The following is a 20,511-nucleotide window of genomic DNA, read 5'->3' on the forward strand; positions in this document are numbered from 1 at the left end:
TGTGCTATGGTTGTTGCTGCTGCTTGCTGCTTTCAACATGAACATTAAAGCTACTGGTCTAAAATTAATAATTTTACTGGCAAATTCATTTCAGTTGCTCCTCTCCTCCTCCTCTTTTTTTTTTTTTTTTTTTTTTTTTTGGTTCCGGAGATTGAACTCAGAACCTTGTGCTTACAAGGCAGGCAGTAGCACCACTGTGCTAAATCCCCAGCCCTCAGTTGCTTTTCAATATCCCAGAAAGAGAAATCTGTCATTCTTATCAAAATGATAAGGAATGAATGCAAGGAATTGCTTTTTACTGGCCATGTTGCAGTAAAATGTCACTGTTTGCTTTGCAAATTATGAGATCTTTCCTTGTTAGCCCTAACTCTTCACTCCTGCCCTCCCCTACTTTTGTGGACATGAATACACACAGGCACATAGACATAGAAGTACGTTAAGAAATTCTGAAGTAATTGTTCAAATCTGTAGCCATTCTTTTCACTAAGAACTTGAGAGGTTTCTTATGCAGAAACTGCTGATAATCTGAATTGCTTTTAGATGAAGAGTTAATCTTCAAAAAAGATTATAATGACCCACTTGTAACTCCTTGCCCCATTGATTTCTGCATTTTAGGAAATACTGGAAACACATTTAAGATCGAACCAGTCCTGGGCATCATCACTGTTTCCAAAGAACCAGACATGACAACGATGGGTCAGTTTGTCCTGTCAGTCAAAGTCACAGATCAAGGTTCCCCACCAATGTCTGCCACTGCAATTGTGCGCATTTCTGTCACGATGTCTGATAATTCTCACCCCAAGTTCACCCACAAAGACTACCAAGCTGAAGTAAATGAGAATGTTGATATTGGAACATCAGTCATTCTAATCTCTGCCATCAGTCAATCAACCCTCATTTATGAAGTCAAAGATGGAAACAACGATGGAATCTTTACCATCAATCCATATTCTGGAGTCATCACCACTCGAAGAGCTCTGGATTATGAGCATACTTCTTCTTATCAGCTCATCGTTCAGGCCACTAACATGGCAGGGATGGCTTCCAATGCCACAGTCAATATTCAAATTGTTGATGAAAATGATAATGCTCCAGTCTTTCTCTTTTCTCAATACTCAGGCAGTCTAAGTGAGGCAGCCCCAGTAAATAGCATTGTCAGGAGTTTGGATAACAGCCCACTGGTGATTCGAGCCAGTGATGCTGACAGTAACCAGAATGCACTACTTGTGTATCAGATTGTGGAGTCCACAGCCAAGAAGTTTTTCACAGTGGACTCCAGTACAGGTGCCATCAGAACAATTGCAAACCTGGACCATGAGACCATTGCCCATTTCCATTTTCATGTGCAAGTGAGAGACAGTGGGAGCCCCCAGCTGACTGCAGAGAGTCCTGTTGAAGTCAACATTGAGGTGACAGATGTGAATGATAACCCACCTATTTTCACTCAAGCTGTGTTTGAAACTGTCTTACTTCTCCCAACCTATGTGGGAGTGGAGGTCCTGAAAGTTAGTGCCACAGATCCTGACTCTGAAGTGCCGCCTGAACTGACCTACAGCCTAATGGAAGGCAGCTTGGATCATTTTTTAATTGACTCAACGAGTGGAGTACTCACCATAAAAAACAACAACCTTTCCAAAGATCATTATATGCTGATAGTTAAAGTATCTGATGGAAAGTTCTATAGCACATCCATGGTCACCATCATGGTTAAAGAAGCCATGGACAGTGGCCTCCACTTTACACAAAGCTTTTACTCCACCTCAATCTTAGAAAACAACACTAACATAACCAAAGTTGCTATCGTCAATGCAGTTGGAAACCGCCTTAATGAGCCCTTAAAATATAGCATTTTAAACCCAGGAAATAAATTTAAGATAAAATCTACCTCAGGTGTCATTCAGACCACTGGAGTCCCCTTTGACCGTGAAGAACAAGAATTATATGAGTTGGTAGTGGAAACCAGCCGTGAGCTAGACCATCTGCGTGTGGCCAGGGTGGTGGTCAGGGTTAACATTGAAGACATAAATGACAATTCTCCAGTCTTTGTGGGCCTTCCCTACTATGCTGCTGTACAAGTTGATGCTGAGCCTGGGACTCTAATATACCGGGTGACAGCTATTGACAGAGATAAAGGTGCAAATGGAGAAGTAACCTATGTCCTTCAGGATGATTATGGCCACTTTGAAATTAACCCTAATTCAGGGAATGTTATTTTAAAGGAAGCATTCAACTCTGACTTGTCCAACATTGAGTATGAAGTCACTGTTGTAGCCAAAGATGGTGGAAAACCCTCTTTGTCCACATCTGTGGAACTTCCCATTACTATTGTCAACAAAGCAATGCCAGTGTTTGATAAGCCGTTTTATACAGCATCCATCAATGAAGACATTATAATGGACACTCCCATCCTAAGCATTAATGCAACCAGTCCAGAAGGTCAAGGCATCATATATATTATTATTGATGGGGATCCTTTTAAACAGTTTAACATTGATTTTGATACTGGGGTCCTGAAAGTTGTTAGTTCTTTAGATTATGAAGTTACATCTGTTTACAAGTTGACAATAAGAGCCAGTGATGCCCTCACTGGTGCTAGGGCTGAAGTCACTGTTGACTTGCTCGTTAATGATGTAAATGACAATCCGCCTATTTTCGATCAGCCCACATACAATACAACATTATCAGAAGCATCTCTCATTGGCACACCTGTTTTGCAAATTGTCTCTACTGACATAGACTCAGGAAACAATAAGATGGTTCATTATCAGATTGTGCAGGATACCTACAACAGCACAGATTATTTTCACATAGACAGCTCAAGTGGCTTAATCCTGACCGCAAGGATGCTGGACCATGAGTTAGTACAACACTGTACTTTGAAAGTCAGAGCAATGGATAATGGTTTCCCATCACTGAGCAGTGAGGTTCTGGTTCATATTCACATCTCTGACATAAATGACAACCCTCCAGTCTTTAATCAACTCATTTATGAGTCATATGTGAGTGAATTAGCCCCCCGGGGCCATTTTGTAACCTGTGTGCAAGCCTCAGATGCAGACAGCTCTGACTTTGACCGGTTAGAATACAGCATTTTATCTGGGAATGACCGGACAAGCTTTCTTATGGACAGTAAGAGTGGAGTCATCACCCTGTCCAATCACCGGAAACAGAGGATGGAGCCTCTGTATAGTCTCAATGTGTCTGTTTCTGATGGGTTATTTACCAGCACTGCACAGGTACATATCAGGGTGCTTGGGGCTAACTTGTACAGCCCTGCCTTTTCACAAAGCACATATGTGGCTGAGGTGAGAGAGAATGCAGCTGCTGGGACAAAGGTGATTCATGTTCGAGCCACAGATGGGGACCCGGGGATATATGGCCAGATCAGCTATGCCATCATCAATGATTTTGCCAAGGATCGATTTCTCATAGATAGCAATGGACAAGTCATCACAACAGAACGGCTAGACCGGGAAAACCCTCTGGAAGGAGATATTAGTATTTTCTTGAGGGCCCTCGATGGTGGAGGAAGAACAACTTTCTGCACTGTGAGGGTGATTGTTGTGGATGAAAATGACAATGTACCCCAGTTCATGACAGTAGAATATAGAGCTAGTGTAAGGGCAGATGTAGGAAGAGGTCACTTGGTCACTCAAGTTCAAGCAATGGACCCAGATGATGGAGCAAACTCAAGGATTACTTATTCCCTCTATAGTGAGGCCTCTGTCTCAGTGGCTGACCTCCTGGAAATTGATCCTGACAATGGATGGATGGTTACAAAGGGCAATTTTAACCAGCTGAAAAATACAGTGCTGTCATTCTTTGTCAAAGCAGTCGATGGGGGCATTCCAGTAAAGCACTCTCTCATTCCTGTCTACATCCACGTCCTGCCCCCTGAAACATTTTTGCCTTCATTCACCCAACCTCAGTATTCCTTTACCATTGCAGAAGATGCATCCCTTGGAAGCACAGTGGATACCCTGAGGATTTTACCCAGTCAGAATGTCCGGTTCAGCACAGTTAATGGGGAACGACCAGAGAATAACAAAGGAGGTGTTTTTATCATAGACCAGGAAACAGGCACTATCAAGCTTGATAAGCGCCTTGACCATGAAATCAGCCCAGCTTTCCACTTCAAAGTAGCAGCTACTATTCCCCTGGACAAGGTAGACATTGTGCTTACTGTGGATGTAGATATCAGGGTATTGGATTTGAATGACAACAAACCAGTCTTTGAAACTTCAAGCTATGAGACCATCATAATGGAAGGGATGCCTGTCGGCACAAAGCTCACACAGGTGAGAGCTACCGATATGGATTGGGGAGCTAATGGGCAGGTCACTTACTCTCTCCACTCAGATTCCCACCCCGAGAAGGTAATGGAAGCATTCAATATTGACAGCAACACAGGCTGGATCAGTACCTTGAAGGACCTGGATCACGAGACAGATCCTGCATTCTCATTCTCTGTGGTGGCCTCTGACCTGGGAGAGGCATTCTCTCTCTCTTCCATGGCTCTGGTTTCTGTCAGGGTGACGGATATAAATGACAATGCACCGGTCTTCGCCCACGAGGTGTACCGAGGAAATGTGAAGGAGAGTGACCCTCCAGGAGAGGTGGTGGCTGTGCTCAGCACATGGGACAGAGACACTTCCGATATTAATCGCCAAGTGAGCTACCATATTACAGGTGAGTCTCAACACCCAGGTTTCACCATGTGCTCTGCTCACTAAAGAAAGGTGGGAGATAGGAGTGGGTGAGAGTACAAGAGAAGAGGAAAGATGAGATAAGAACTTGAGAGCAATAAAATCTTTCTGGGCAGAATTAAAGATCTCTGAATAGACTTAGTTTTTTGACTGTCCCTTGTTGTTAACTCAGCCTTAGTCTGGAGTTCATTTATTTGTCTACAGCATTACTGAGGTTGACACCCAACATTGTGTCACTTATCATGTCATAAAGAAGTCCAGACAAATATTTTAGTTGAATAAATAAAAATCACAGCTTTTTCTGTCAGATGTTTCTAAATATACATATTATTTTCTCCACTCTTTTTTTTAGTACTAAGCAAACCAAACAGCTTGATTCCAGTAAGCTTTACACAGAAGTTTTTCCTGGTCATAAAAGTACATAGGGACACATGGACACAAATTAGAAGTCACAGTTTGACCTTTTCCTAAGTCCTAAATTATAATTCCAAATCAATTGGGGTTTCTTCTGACAACTCCATTTTCTTGGATCCTTTTTTGTCCTTCTAAATAATAAGTAGCAGTTCACTGAGGAAGCCAAGAGAGACAAATGAGGTCACCAAGTGTGCACAAAATGTCACTATTGCTCTGTAGGGGCAAGGATTTCATGTCAGAGTGAAAAGGGCCGTCACTGATTAGGAATAGTTTCCTAGGGCTGACAGGCTTTTGACAACAAAGAAAAAACAGTTGGTAGTGTGAGGACAGCCTTCCTAAAAATGATTTAGGGGGTTTAAACTAATATTTTGATGCTATGACATTCAAAACCAGAACATAAGCAGAGTGCCAAAAGATTTTAAAGAATCCATCAATACTTAAAATCAGGTGGCTTTTCCTTTTAAAAAAGTGCATTATTCCAAGTTAAAAAATGAATTAATTACAATGCCCTTAGGACACAGAATCTGCTTAAGTATGTTAGTGGAAAAGTTAATTAATCATTACAGAATAAGATCCACAATAGAGCAAATATGTCAATGCTTGGAGTTGCCACACTTGTCAGCATTAGTCTCCTTTTTCTTTCTGGAGCTGTTTTTTGAGGCATTTTGCTTATAAGAACATCTTTTATGCTTTCCCAATACCTTCAGTCTTTCTTTCACTAAAATATATTTTTCTACAGTGAAAATGAGAGAGTGGTGAGGAAAGAAAGGTAGTAAAGCTACAGTTTGGTTTATTTTCATTTCATTTCAGGAGGAAAAAAAGGCTTCTAAGGCATTTTAAGGGCTACTTTTCTATTTGGAAGAATTGTTAATTACTCAGCCTTAATTATTTTTGCATAGTGTAAATTCTCAATAGATGATTTAAAGGGACCATCCCCATCAACTTTACCAAAGTAATGAGTACAGAGTTGCTTAAAGCTATTGTTACTATTAGCAGTGCCAACCACCAACTGATTTTAATTAGATTTAACTTTTGCTCTTGATGTAGCACAACTTGGCTGTGCTGCCTCAGATGAACAAAGAACCATTAATCACTTTATGTAACAAAAGAACTGTGCGGGCCTGCCTGTGCTGAAACGATTTAATAGAGAGGTTAAATTTATGTGCTCTGAAATAATATTCAACTAAAGTATAATTGAATCCTAGCCAATTGTGGAGGAAAGAGATATTCCAGAAGGGACCCAGAGCCTCTCTAGACCTAGATTTCTCAGCATACCATGACTGATACTTGGGGATATATAGTTCTTGGTGGTGGTATTGTGTGTATTGTAGGTTTTACAGCAGCATCCCAGGCCTCTGCCTGCTAAGTTCCAGTAGCATATACTGTTACCATGCTCCCAGTATGACAATCGAAATTATCTCCAGACACTGGCAAATACCCCAGAGAGGGGAAAGGCACAGTCCCCAGTTTAGAGCCACTGCCCAAAAGGAATGTGCAACCCTCATTTTCCACACTGTCTGCAAAATTTAATTATGTTTATCCCATGCTTCTCCCACAGTGCCGAGGCTCTGAAACCAACCACTTCCCCATGCCTTGCAATCAGGAGCACAGCCTGGCACTAAGAATTCCACTTAGTTTCTTGCATTCTCTCCTCTAGAGCTGTGAAAGCTGCCCTTGCCCTTTGATTATTTTAATAGAAGGAGATATGGCTTAATTCTTTCAGTGAAATAGCAGTCAACATACAGTATATGCTATTTTTTTGTTACTTGTGTTCAAAGATAAACAGGCATAGAAAAGATTTTGTTGGAGCAAATAGCAATTTATAAATTGGGCAGCTCTAGACTACAGACTTTTCTGGGCTCCACTAAAGGTGTATGAGGGAAAATTTTTATGATATTCCCATGTGAGAAAGACAAAGAAAATATATGCCTGGTTAGTTTAACAGCAACCTTAAGGTGCCTATATCACTGGGGATTGGGGGCTTAATGCCATGAGAAACCAGCCCTCAGTCCTTAGGGCTTTCATGGAAGAATTCAGTCAAGATGCAGAAGTATAGATAGAGAGACTTATGATGCAAGCAAGAAAGTAGGCAGTGTCACATAGGCAATTGTACCATGTTAGAGTTTAGGTATCTTTTTATGTGCTTAAGAGTTGTTCCTCAGTTTACAAAAGGGTGGTAACTATAATGTTTATCAACGTTTTTCTTAAAGGTTACTTGGGGGTTGCAAAATGTTTTCCTTGTCCATTTTAGATGATCAGTATGTTTTGGAGGAATGGGGGACTTAGTCTTGTAAGAAATTTACAAAAGCAAAAGTCCTATTCTAAATTAGGGAGGTGAGAGAGTCTTTAAAGAATGTTCCCCTGTATGAGATCATGGGCTATACGCCATGGTGCACAAGAATGCTGTATGTCTTGTTTTGGAAATCGATGGTCACTTGTCCAGGTATTGGGGTGAATGTGAACAGTATGTTACCTTAACATGCCATTATGCTCTGTGGAATTGAGTCTGAAAACAAAAAATGATTATAAATGCGTCCTACCTTGAAGTCTTGTAATATAGGGGAAAAACATGTAATTCCCAACCTGCTAGATACACTGGGTTTGTTCCCTGAAATTGAAGAATGAATTCTAAGGAAAAAGAGAAGTTAAGAATAGGAAAGTTTATTGAAGAATAGGAATGGGGAATAGGAATAGCTCCCGAGAGACAGAAGGGGTTGCCAATGAGCCTACTTCTCTGAGAAATTCATAGAACAAAATCATGTGGTGGGTACAACATGAGTCAAAAGTATAATCAGCCAATAAGACTACAAGTATAGAGTCTGAATAAGATAAAAGGAGAGAAAGGCACAGTTAAGATCCCTTGTCACCTTTACTACCGTGTTGTGCGCCATGTTTTTATTTTCCTTTGCAGTGCCTGTTTGCCAACGATTATGGTCTGAAACCCCTACAGACTGTGAGCCAAATAAACCTTTCCCCCTTAAAAAAAAAAAAAAAAGACTACAAGCATAGCCATTTGGCTAATACTGATCCAATAGTAGCAAGGGCATACGGATGACAAAATTAACCTCAGTTGATAATCTATAGTTTTAGTCTTGTCTTTAGTCTTAGTCTTAGTGGGTGGGAGAGTATAGTCATCCCATCCCAATGAGATAACGGTTTATTTATAAGGGACATCTCAAAAGAGTGGAACCACTAATCTCAAGCTTCCATTTATCCCTTAGAGAAGTATGTAAATCTGGCCATTGTGACTAATCTTCAGATGCAGCTCCAGCCAGTTTTGATGTGTTCTCATCTTCTGCACTGACTCCCTCAAGGAGCTAGCCCTGTCTGACTGCCTCTACTATTTCTACCTAACTTAGCTGTCTACAATATTTGTTTCTTCATTTTACTATCACTGGCTATATAACTATTTACTATAACTATAATCAGTAGTTACTATAACTATTTTGGACTCCCTTTACCCTTCAGACCCACTAATGTCTAAATGCCTGCCTAATATCTACTAAAGGTTGTAGAGTTTTAGTGTTGCCATTTACTTAGGTTGTGTTTTGGTTTTGTCCATAGGAACTCAAGCCATTGGCACCTTCTCCACCAAACAGCCTCCTAATTATTTTAATTTTTGTCAGCTGTCTCCCTTAGAATGTGGATTTCACCACAAGAGCAGGGATTTATATTGGTTTAGCCCACTGTTGTAGCCTTGTTGCTAGAACATTGACCCAGAGAAGGTAATAAATAACTGAATGCCAGAGTAAACAAAACGGTGATCCTTATACCTGACTCCATACTTCTCGCCAGTTGTCTTCACCCCAGCCTTTCTCAGAGTTTGAACTAACACTTTTCTTTTTTAGGGATCAGAAAGTCAAGGTAGTTCTCTTCCCTCCTCTTCCTACCTTGTGCATGAGCTGCTTCGTCTATGTGTAGTTTAGTGAAGCAGAAGGGTGATGTGACTGGGACTGCCACCAGAGCTTCAGCATCATAAAAAGCTGTTCCACATCATCTCTTCCACTTTCCCTAGCTTCACTCTGATAAATTTGATCTAATTGCAGTGCTTATCTTTGAACTGTTCCTTAAATGACCCCTTGTTATGGCTATTAAATACTAATGGGTCTTCCTCTGTCATGTAAACTTTTCTCCCCAAACTCCAATCCTTATGAGCACAACTGTATGATAAAGCCTTCATTAAAAGATTGCTTAATAGAACTGACTGCCTTTTCTTGATTGCATAATCAACAGTTAATGAAATTGTCTTGGTAACAAGTGCTATAGTGTATTACATCCTCTCTTGAGACTAAGTGGAAAGACAATTGTAACATCCTGAGAAGTGGATTGATTGTTCACAGTTTGAATTTGATTGTCCTTAAGGGGAACTAAACAAGAGATCATCTCCAGTTTCTCTAAGTGGATTTTATTCTCTTGGAAAGTTGCTATTTTACTTTCCTCACAAGCCCAGCTATAAATATCAGGCTTTGTTGCAGAAGAATCAAAGAGAGGATCAACTTTTTCAGTGATGAACCCACATAGGTCTCTTGTGGTTGATATACACCAAGGTGCCTCACCCATATCCTCAGAAGCTCTGTTTTCATTGCAGGAGGAAACCCAAGAGGAAGGTTTTCTCTGGGCCTGGTGCAGAGTGAGTGGAAGGTCTATGTGAAGAGACCTCTAGATAGAGAAGAACAAGACATTTACTTCCTCAATATCACTGCCACTGATGGACTCTTTGTCACACAGGCCATGGTGGAAGTGACAGTCAGTGATGTAAATGACAACAGCCCAGTCTGTGATGAGGTGAGAGTTGGAGATTATAGCTCTGCCTTTTATTCTGCTTCTCTAAAATTAAATCAAAATTCATTTGAGTTTTCTTCTTATGGCCAGACTAGAGACTATTCTTGTGTTTGATTGGAGATAAGAGGGTAGAAAGTAGAATCAAAGATGAAATTTACTAAATATGAAAAGAATATAGGTAGTAAGATCAAGTACATCTAATCCCCCCAAAGAAAAAAGTAAATCTTAAAATTAAATAAGTAATTTATAAACATGTATAGATAAATAAATTATAAAGTATTTATCACTTTGATCTAAATTATTCATACCACAAATTAATTGCTCTATGTGTGATACATCTGTATATATTTATTTACACAGCTGATTAATGGCAATGTTGGTACTGAACACAGGTCTCCAAGATCCTCATGAAGTAACCTTTACACAGCTGTCCAAATCATAGTAACAGGTGCTAGTACTAGATTTCATTTTCTTCTTTATTAAAATTAAACACTATTAAGTATACTTTTCTTACCATGTGGACCAAGAGACAATGTTCTGTAACTCAGAAATAGATTTGACCTCCAATGCTAATTCCACATGTTACTAGTTGGTCTTTAAAGAGTTGAAAATAATCCTAAGATCTCACTGGATCTCAACAGAAAAATCAGCCATGGTGAACTTGTGATGTGTGTCACGGTTTCACAGGGGTGGGGCTTTTGTCCACTTCACCATTATACTCATACCTCCTATACCATTGAACACACAGATGGTTCTTAATATTTTGTGAATGAATGGGCATGGGAGGTGTAGAGCAGGAGGTATACCATGTTTCACCATATATTATATATAGTAATATATATAGTCAAAGAAAAAAATAGCTGAAGATAAATTACACAAATGAATTTTAGAAAAATCATATGTAATGGCTAACTGTGGCAATCATCCTCCAAATACTAATGATTCAGTTAGCTTTATCTTTTCTCAGGTTGCATATACAGCATCATTTCCTGAAGACATTCCATCCAATAAAATCATCCTGAAAGTCAGTGCCAAGGATGCTGATATTGGATCCAGTGGAGATATCCAATACTCACTCCATGGATCTGGAAGCAATGAATTTTTTCTAGATCCAGAAAGTGGTAAGGTGAAATTTATTTTTTTAGGCAAATACCATTGTTTATCCATCCATGAAAAATGTTTAAGCTCTCATGTGGTTGCATGACCAACTGACCACATGAGATACTCTAGTTAGTACACTAGAGACTTTACATGATGCCCTGGTATCTTGGAGTCTAAAAAATAATAGGAGTATATGGTTCCCAAATAAGGGTGCTCTGTGCAACGAAAGCTTTATTTAGATTATAAACTTGTCCAAACTTTGTCTACATTTATTAGCATCAAATAAGCACACATGTCTATTTGTTTCTCCTATCAGTGAGTTAAGGTATCAGCTTATAAAGGATATAAATGGGTTTGTATTACAAATGAAGGTTGTAATGTGAACTGGAGAGTTATGCATAGTAAGGAGAGTTTTATTATTCTTTAAATCCCTTTTGTGTCCCTTCTTCATTCTTATTAACAGAGGTGTCTGACTTTTATTAAACATTCCTTCCTTGCACATTTAGATAAAATTTTGCCCCAGCCCTAATCTCATACTTGTCCAAAGTCATGAGCCCCTCTGATTTCTTGCATATTGAGGTAAATTTTACAAGGTGAAATGTTATGTACACCTGAAAGCAGATACCTACATTGAAGGCCAGAGCTAATGAAAAAGTCATTTTCTTTTGAAGCAAATTATTTCAGTGTTGTGAATTGGATAGTTCATCCAATGTCAATGTTTTAATAAAGTGTAAAGATTAAACAGCTTGCATATTTCTAGTATTGTGTTGGTCCTAGTTAATAGGAACTAATGAGTCTTCAAAAAGGTAGTGGCTCCTCTTATCCCACTCCCATGCCCCATATATCAAAGTGCTGACATGGGCACTTAGGAATAGATATCTTGGCCCTGTGATTAGTTATTCAGTCAGTAACATTTATTGAGTAGCTAATAGACATAAAAGCATTTTATGGTATTTGTGTGTTAGACACCAAAACAAATCATGCCCAAAGGATGTTGTAATCCAGTAAGGAAAATGGACAAGTAAGCCACTAACAATAGTGAAAGGCAGAATAAAAAGAGTGCCCAGGAGAATGTAAAAGGAGTTATATTGTGAACACAGGAAGAAGTAGTAGCTAATATTCTGATGAGAGGAAAGAAAAATTGCTTTAAGGAAGGACTAATATTTGAACTAAGCCTGGATTCTAGAAGAGTGAACAGGGTACTTCAAGAGATAGGGACAGCATGAGCAAAGAGCACAGTTCATCCCTTGAGAGTTGTGCACAAAGTGGCAATGTTATGGGATGGGGGGACCCCACTGGGTTCATTCCAGGTTCTTGGTGTCATGAATGAAGGATTGGACAAGACGCACAGACAAGGCAACCAAGTTGTACATTTATTGAAGTTTAGAGAGTTTCACTCTTCAGGGTGAGAGTAGGCCAGTGAAAAGGCTTGGAAACCTTGTCTTTTGATTGGTTGTGCTAACCTGCAAATGAAGGGTTGAAAATAGCACTTGTTTGGCTGGTCCCGGCTACATGCTCAGGAGTGCTGAAGTCGTGTTTGGTTCTGTGTTCTGCATGTATTTCAGGTTTTTATGATGTTTGGCACATTCCATTCGGTTGGTTGTACAGTTTGCTCCAGCCTAATCTCATTCAGCAGGAAGACAACTTTATATGGTATCTTGTACCAGATAATACATGTCTTGAATGTCTTGCTAAAAAAGCTACTTAGGTCTTTTTGAGATGAAAATGAATGATCTGACCTATGTTTGAGAACTAGTTGGCTGCAACAGGGAAGCCATAGGAGGAACTCCCTTATAAATTACAGATGGCTTAGTCCAAATGTCTACAATTTTTATTTTAAAATAATAATGCTTAATAATAAATCAGACCTTGTAGCAAATATTTTGCATCTATTAGGTCTGTCACTGTGTTGATTCTCATTTTCTATTGAAGTTTAAACAACAACCAAAAAAAAAAAAAAAAACCAACTCCAAGGGCTGGCATCCAGCACCACCTACACAACTTTCCAGTGGTGAAAATACAAATATAACAGACCTTCAGGTTGACTTCTAAATAGCTGCTGCTCCAAAACTTCTCAAGCCTCTCCCCAGCCCACCCCCAAACCACAATCCAGGAAGTCAAAGCTTAACCCCAGCTACTCTGAGTCCTTCAAGACTCTGGTATGTGAAAACCAGTCTGATTTAGGAGCTGGGGATTTAGCTCAGTGGTGCGGCTGCCTGCTTCACAAGCGCAAAGTCCCAAGTTTGATCCCAGGTACAAAAAAAAAAATCTGTTTTAATTGCCTTGTTTTTCCTCAGAAAAACAGGGTAAAAAATTGAGAATCCTGAAGCAAAAAGTTTGTCCTAGGTTTATAAATCATTGATATTATCAACCATTAAACGAGTAGAGATATCAGTCCATTCTCTGTGAATTTTCTGTGAAGCTTCTTCATGAAGCCAATAGAAAAACTGATATTCAAGTTTGGCATAGGGATTAATTTGAAGGTCCTGCAGTTGGTTTATTGTTGCATTCAGAATCCCATAATTTTTCCCCAATGCCTAAAAATATCGACTAAGCTCTTTTGTCAAACAGTTGTCATTTGAGCCAAAGCCCTTGGTTCTTCATGTATTTAGAATATTTAAATTCAATCAATTCTTTGTTTTTCAAGTAAGACAGTTTTTGAATATCCAGACCAACCATGCTGTCATTTATTTTCACAGGTGAGTTAAAAACTTTGGCTCTGTTGGACCGAGAGAGAGTCCCAATGTACAACCTGATAGCTAGGGCCACTGACGGGGGTGGCAGATTTTGCCAGTCTGATATCCACCTGATCCTGGAGGACGTGAATGATAACCCACCTGTGTTTTCATCTGAGCACTACAATGCCTGTGTCTATGAGAACACAGCCACCAAGGCTCTGTTAACGAGAGTACAAGCTGTGGACCCTGACATTGGTAAGTTAATTGCATTGGCGCGGCTTCTCTGGCTCATGTGCTGGAAATGTCTCCAGAACCTGTGTTTCCTTCAGTTTTATGAGAACTCCATTAGTCCCTTGGTTTCCTATCATAAGGACATGTATTTAAAGTCCCTTTCAGCTCTTTACTGGTGTACTTCTTAGCAATTTGCAAGTCCCTCCTCTTCCTGCTGTTGGAAGATGTTATGAATTCCTTTACTTTTTAACAAAGCATTTGGGATTGGTTTGTTTGAATTCTTTTTTTGACCTTTTAAATAAAAATAACCTCTTCTTTATTTGCCTGTTCCTCCTAAACATGGTTAAAATGCTATATTGTGTGGCAGGGAGAATTCATTTCCATTTCTATAAAGAATTGCATCACATGCTTCAGCTGAAATATGACAATCTCGATTTATTGTGGTGGCCCATAGTACAAAAACCAATTATTAAATGTGCGGCCTGTCCAACGTGGTTTTTTTTAAACTGTCATTTTGCAGAGTATTTTGTTACATATACACTGATGTTACTGGGCAGTATAAGGATGGGAAAGATAAAAGGAATTGGAGCTGAAAGTTGCTAATAAAGTTTGTGTTCAAATCCACTTTATATAATGAGATGATGAGTTAGAAAAGACTGGAGTTAATTGTTAGGTAGACCTTCTGAGAATGCATAAGTTATTGAGGTGACTGCATGATGGAATATAAATATGAAGGGGCATCCAGAAGCCTCTTGGTTGTGCATTTTAAGAGCTGTAAATCAGGGGACTAGGGAATGATGGGGTGTGTCTGCTATGCTAAACAGACCTTTATATAATTCAGTGTCTTATTGCTTAATTCAGAATTGAAAGAAAAAGTATTGGACTAATGGAAAAATAAATACAAGATAATTAGTAGAAAACAAATGTAGAGCCCAGGGTCTCTGCATATTTCCCCTTAGAGAAATTAGTGGTTACACTTTGCATCATTGCTCATGCTACATTAGCACAATTTTTGAGGCTAAGAACCAAAAACCTGTGTGTATCATTGTGAAAAATGGCAAATAAGGAAAGACTCTTTTATTGGTATATAATTACGTAATAGCTACAAATACTCTTTAAATAGAATATTAGGAATCATTCTCTGGACTCCTGTTGGCTGAATTTTAGGGAAGATTGCAAATAGACCTTTTAATCATTGCAACTTTGATTTTGAGAACATATAATTAGCTCAGAGATGAAATTTTAACACCTAAAAATTGGAATTTTATTGCTCTTTTCACAAAGGAATTAGGGTGCTCAAGCTTCTAGAGATAGGACACAGAAGTCTGACACATGCACAAGCTGTTGCTTCAGAGCATGCAGAAGTGGGATGGGATACAATTGACTCACTGATATTGTATTCACAGCTATTGTTCAAGTTGTGGAGAAGAATATACACTTAGCTAGATCTATTTTTGTTTACTTTGAATCAACTGGCCAGCTTGGGAGTTGGAAGTATGAGGAATGTCTTTTCTGATCACTTAACAAGGCAGATATGAGAAATACTTTTGAGGACACAGACCAGAATGAGGGCCTTATCATACCTTGATCTGCTCACATGCATCATAAGCAAAAGGCTATGTGTAGAGCTTTAAAGGAGCTCTGGAGAGGATGAGCATGGCTAGTGCCTGTTCACCAGGTCATAGTGCAGCCACAGGGAAGTTCTAGCATAAGACATCAAAAAATGCTTGAGTTTCTTAGTCTGTGTCTATCTCATTTAGCTTCGAGATATTAAAAAGTGGGAAGAAAATGTTCAAATGAGAAGGGAGGCAAGGGAGGGGGAGGGGAAAGGAGGGAAGGGAAGAAGAAAGAGGAGAATAGAAGGAAAATAGAAACAAAACTTTTGCAAATGGGGGGGGAGACAAAGAGTTTAAGGGAGGGAAAGGGGGAACAAAGAAGAATCAAGATGTATTCTGTACAGGTACAAATTCCCTGTGGTGAATATGATCATTTTGTATATCAAAAGTATACCAATAAAGTTAACATTTTAAAAAGCCAGTAAGGTAGCTGGGAAGGAACAAATGACTGATGCAAGGAACACTAACTGAACACCAACATGTCCCAACCATGAATCAGAAGAAGTGACTGTGTAGTCTAGATTAGAGTTTGCAGGAATTTTCAGCAGGGGTGATATCAGCCTGAGCTGCCATCAAATGAAGGGCCTAGTATCACCGACCGGTAGCTTATGTCATTATCATTAGTGACTTGAGCAGAACATTTATTCTCCAACCATATCTGTCTTTCTTAGAGGCCACAGACAAGTGTTAAGCTGTATACTGAGATGGTTGCTTAGTGGGGGATCCATCTTTGGCCAGACTAAACCTCACTCTGTATGCTGAGTTCATGCACAAGTGCCTTTAGACTGAATCTAGCATGCTCATGCCTTTAGTTTCACTTATACATCATCTAGAAACACTGTAATTTCTGTCCTTGTCTATTTATTTATTTTATTGATTGATTGATTTTTTTAAAAAAAAACTTATTAGTGCATGTTTCAATACATAATGATTATATTCATTGTAGGGAATTGGTACATGTACATAACATAACTCAATTCTTTTTTTAATATTTCCCTTTCTCTCTACTTCCCCTTTCTTACTAGTATCAAATTCATTTATTTATCTTGTAAATCCTTATAAAGTTAATTATCATGCATACAGGCTATGTATTTAAAACCAGATTTTTATTAGAAATTTAGATTTCTGACATTTTATAAAAATAATATTACTTAGAAGACTTTGTTATCCTACGTGCACAAGTTCCACATGGTACATTAAACAGCAATGGCCTCTTTATTATGGGCCACAGAAATCCCTCCCTGTTGCCAGCCACCCATTTACTTATGGTATCACCTGACTTCATTTGAAACCCCTTTTCTCAAATGACCAGGAAATTTCAATATTTTAAAAAATATTTTATGCACTAGAGATATAGGTTAGTGGTAGAACACTTGCCCAGCATGCAAAAAGCCTGAGTTTGATCCTTAGCACTGCAAAATCAAAAGCTATAAAAATGTTTTGTTTTTAAGTAATGATAGATTCATAGAAAGTTACCAAAATAACATGCAGGAAGCTGATTGCCCCTCACTTTCATCATCTCCCCACTAACTTGCCTAACTACAGAACACCATGGAAACCAGGAAATTGACATAGGTACAATCCTCAGACATTGTTCAGTGCACAGGCACATGTAAATTTATACAGAGTTTTATCACTTGTTTAGCTTTATGTATCCTCAAAGCTCCCTCATGCTTTCCCTTAAAAGCCAGACCCACCCCTTCCCAATCTCTAACCTACTGAATCACTAATCTCCTTATCTATAATGTTGTTATTTCAAAAATGTTAGTTTACTAAAATCATAGTTTGTAACCTGTAGAGCTCAGCCTTTTTTTTTTATTATTCAGAATAAATCTCTTGCAATTCATCAAAGTCATCTAATTAATTTTTGGTCATAGTGAAGAATATTTGTTCTATTTGTGTTAATGACAGATATTTGGTTTTTGAATTTTTATAAAAAGAATAAATAGGTAAATGAATATGCTTAATGAAAGAAATTTTAAAAACTAGATATCTCTGTAAAAGAGATTTGAGGCTGTTCACTCCTCCCACCATACAAGGCCACATATAAGGTGACATCTGTATGAAACGGGCCCTAACCAGACACAAAACCTGCTGGGGCCTTGATTTTAGACTTCCCAGCCCCCAAAACTATAAGCAATAAATTTATTATGTCTATAAATTAATCAGCTTCAGATATTTTGTTATAGCAGCCCAAATGGACTAAGACAATCAACATTTGACCACATGACATACTAGGTCACTATCTCGCAGAGAAGGACAAAGTTATAATAATCTGAAATCTGATTCCATAATATCTTGAGTTCAAAGACCTGACTACGAGTTACTACATTTTCAGACCCCCATTTTCTAATTTTAAAACATATTATTGCTTTTAGCAAAGCAACACTTTCCTATGAATCATTTCTAATGAAACAACATTAATGTTAGAGTAAATGCCTAGGTCAAGAATAAAATAAAAACAGAAAAACAAGATAATTCTAACACACATTTTATGAGTTGCAAGAAATAGCATGACAACTATCTAGATTTTAGCATTACATTGTTATTTTTCTTGTAAGATTAAATGTATCCTCAATTCTATAAACCAGGTTCACGACTTCATAACAAAAAAATTTATAAAAATTCAATCTCAGTAAAGATGAAGAATATTTTTGATGCATTACTATTTGAGGTTAATATCTTATAGTTTAGTCTACTTTTCAGAAGTGGGATTTGTTCCCAGGTTCCTGATTCTGAGAGTTTTATTTAACTATCAAGACAAATATGCAGTGATAAGGATGAGAGCAAGAAATATGTGAACGTTTTAGTCAAAGTGACACAAAAATAAATGTAAATTTGTGCTAAAAAATATGCTATAGCCCATGATTTGTTAAAAGGCCAATTTTCAGATATTTGAGATGTGAAAGGACATATTTTCGCTCTTACAGAAAAGAGATATAAAGCAAGGAAATGTTCTAATGAGCAACTCTTTTCTTGTAAAATATTTCCTGCAAGTTTTAGAATTTCTTTCTGGGATTTCAGAGAAACATAGAAGCTCAGAACATTTATTCCCCACTCAATTTAACAAAATTTAATAGATAATAAGCACTACAGAAGAAACAGCAAGGCTCTAAAAGATGAGGATTGTGTAGTGAGAGACCTCAAATCATATGCAATAGTAAAGGGGATGAATCAGGAACACATATTCATAATAAAAGGGCAAACTCCCAAAATGAACAGGATCCCAACAGTCTGAGGTAGGAATGTATTCAACAAGATACAGACCCTGAAAATAAAGTTGAGACAGTATGGCTGAACAAAATAGTTGGGTGAATATCATGTAGTCCTGGAAGAAAGAGAGATGAGGCAGGAAAAGTAGACAAGGGCCTGGTTGTGGTTGTTCAGGAAGGCTGGGGATTCTGTCTTCCATTCAATCAGTGTGAAAGAAATCGAATAGCCAATTCTGGGCTTGGGAAATGCTAACATGATAGAACGTCTAAATGGACTGAAACAATGGAAACAAAGTCTTTGTAAATAGGGAGAAGTGGAGGGGGTGAAGGGAGGGCAGGAAGATGGGGAAAAAAGTATGAACCAAGATACATCGTGTAAAGGTACAAGTTCCCAATGATATATGTAAATGCATTGTATACCTAAAATACATCAATAAAAGAATTTAAGGGGGGAAAAAAAGCTCCTAGAAAAATATTGAGAAAGGCCAGGGCCAAAATAAAAGAATTACCTTTTTTTAAAAAATAAAAAACAAATCATATGAGAACCAGATTGAGGTTTCAGATGTGAAATCTGCAGATTTAAGTACATGACTGGGGTGATGGCAAGGTAGTATTTCAACCTTGGGCTCCATTTGGTGCTACATGGGCAAAAATAGCATAAGTGACCTACAGTAGGACCTAGTGCCAACTGAAAGGTGAAAAATTGGGAACACTTTGGGAATTAAAGTATGAGCCCCCCAAAAGAAGTCAGGAATTAAGCAGTGGTGAAGCATGAAAAAAATGGGGAAATCTTACTGTCAGGGAATTCACAATCACAATGGGAAATGAGCATGCACAAATGAATACTTTAAAAAAAATTCAAGAAATGTTATAGTGGAATTGCAGATTTTGTAAGGATTATTTAAATGACACATGTAAGATTCTAGCACAGGTTCCTATAGGGACATTAAAATATAAGCCATGAAGTTTTCAACAGGGGCAAATAAAGAAATGGTACCAACATTTATATTGGGTCTTAAGGACTGGGCTTGAACTTGGATAGAAAGAGAAGGGAACAATGGAATAGTAAGAGAACAAAAGAAAGATGAGGATTTTATTAGTCAAGATAAACTTAGCTAGGCTGAGATAAACTTTTTAAGTCTCAGTGGCTATGCACACACAAATAGTTTAATTCTTGCTCACGTGAAGGGCAGGTCACTCGGAGTTGATCCAGTAATTTAGAAATCTGTCTCCTCCATCTTGTCAGCCACCTCCTTGACATCTGGCCCCCAAGATTACCACAGCGGCAAAAGGGAGGGATGAAGGGAGCATGGCAGCTCTCAACCGCCTCAGCTTGGAGAGGCTCACATCACCAGAAATAGTTACATAGCCTGATTCACCTGCAAGTGAAACATAAGGAAGGCCTTGGGGGATTTGAGAGCCAAACATTGTCTCTGCCACAGTGATGAAAGCAGGAAAGGATAACTGGAACATCCATCCCAGAGTGGTGGGAAAGTGTGACATTACTCATATGGATGGGAAGGATTAACCTCGGCATGGAAGGACCATATGCCCTTAGACATGAAAGGAAAGGGAGAGACAGGGAAAAAACTGAAACTCAAAAAAAATTTAATAATAAATAAATAAATAAATAAATAAATAAATAAATAAATAAATAAATAAATAAAAGGGATCTGCTGAAGGAAAACCCAGTGGGAACGTTCGTCTGTCCTCAGGCATCACCACACAATTAGCCTCTCTGTCACCTGAGGCAAGCAAGGCAATGGTTGAG

General features: G+C 38.5%; 1 protein-coding gene across 6 annotated transcripts in view; it reads left to right on the top strand.

Annotated features, from left to right (window-relative positions):
* Window positions 1–20,511, top strand: part of Fat3 (FAT atypical cadherin 3) — a 516,493-nt gene that overhangs the window by 426,118 nt on the left and 69,864 nt on the right. For all 6 annotated transcript variants that reach the window (XM_010633703.2, XM_010633705.2, XM_010633704.2 and 3 more), the window contains 4 exons: window positions 616–4,689; window positions 9,709–9,905; window positions 10,870–11,023; window positions 13,703–13,936. In XM_010633703.2, coding sequence (XP_010632005.1) covers window positions 616–4,689; window positions 9,709–9,905; window positions 10,870–11,023; window positions 13,703–13,936 — 4,659 coding nt within the window. The remainder of the gene's footprint in view (window positions 1–615; window positions 4,690–9,708; window positions 9,906–10,869; window positions 11,024–13,702; window positions 13,937–20,511) is intronic.

The sequence above is a fragment of the Fukomys damarensis genome, unplaced genomic scaffold, assembly GCF_012274545.1.
Source record: "Fukomys damarensis isolate Sample0158 unplaced genomic scaffold, DMR_v1.0_HiC HiC_scaffold_16, whole genome shotgun sequence".
NCBI classification, from domain to species: domain Eukaryota; kingdom Metazoa; phylum Chordata; class Mammalia; order Rodentia; family Bathyergidae; genus Fukomys; species Fukomys damarensis.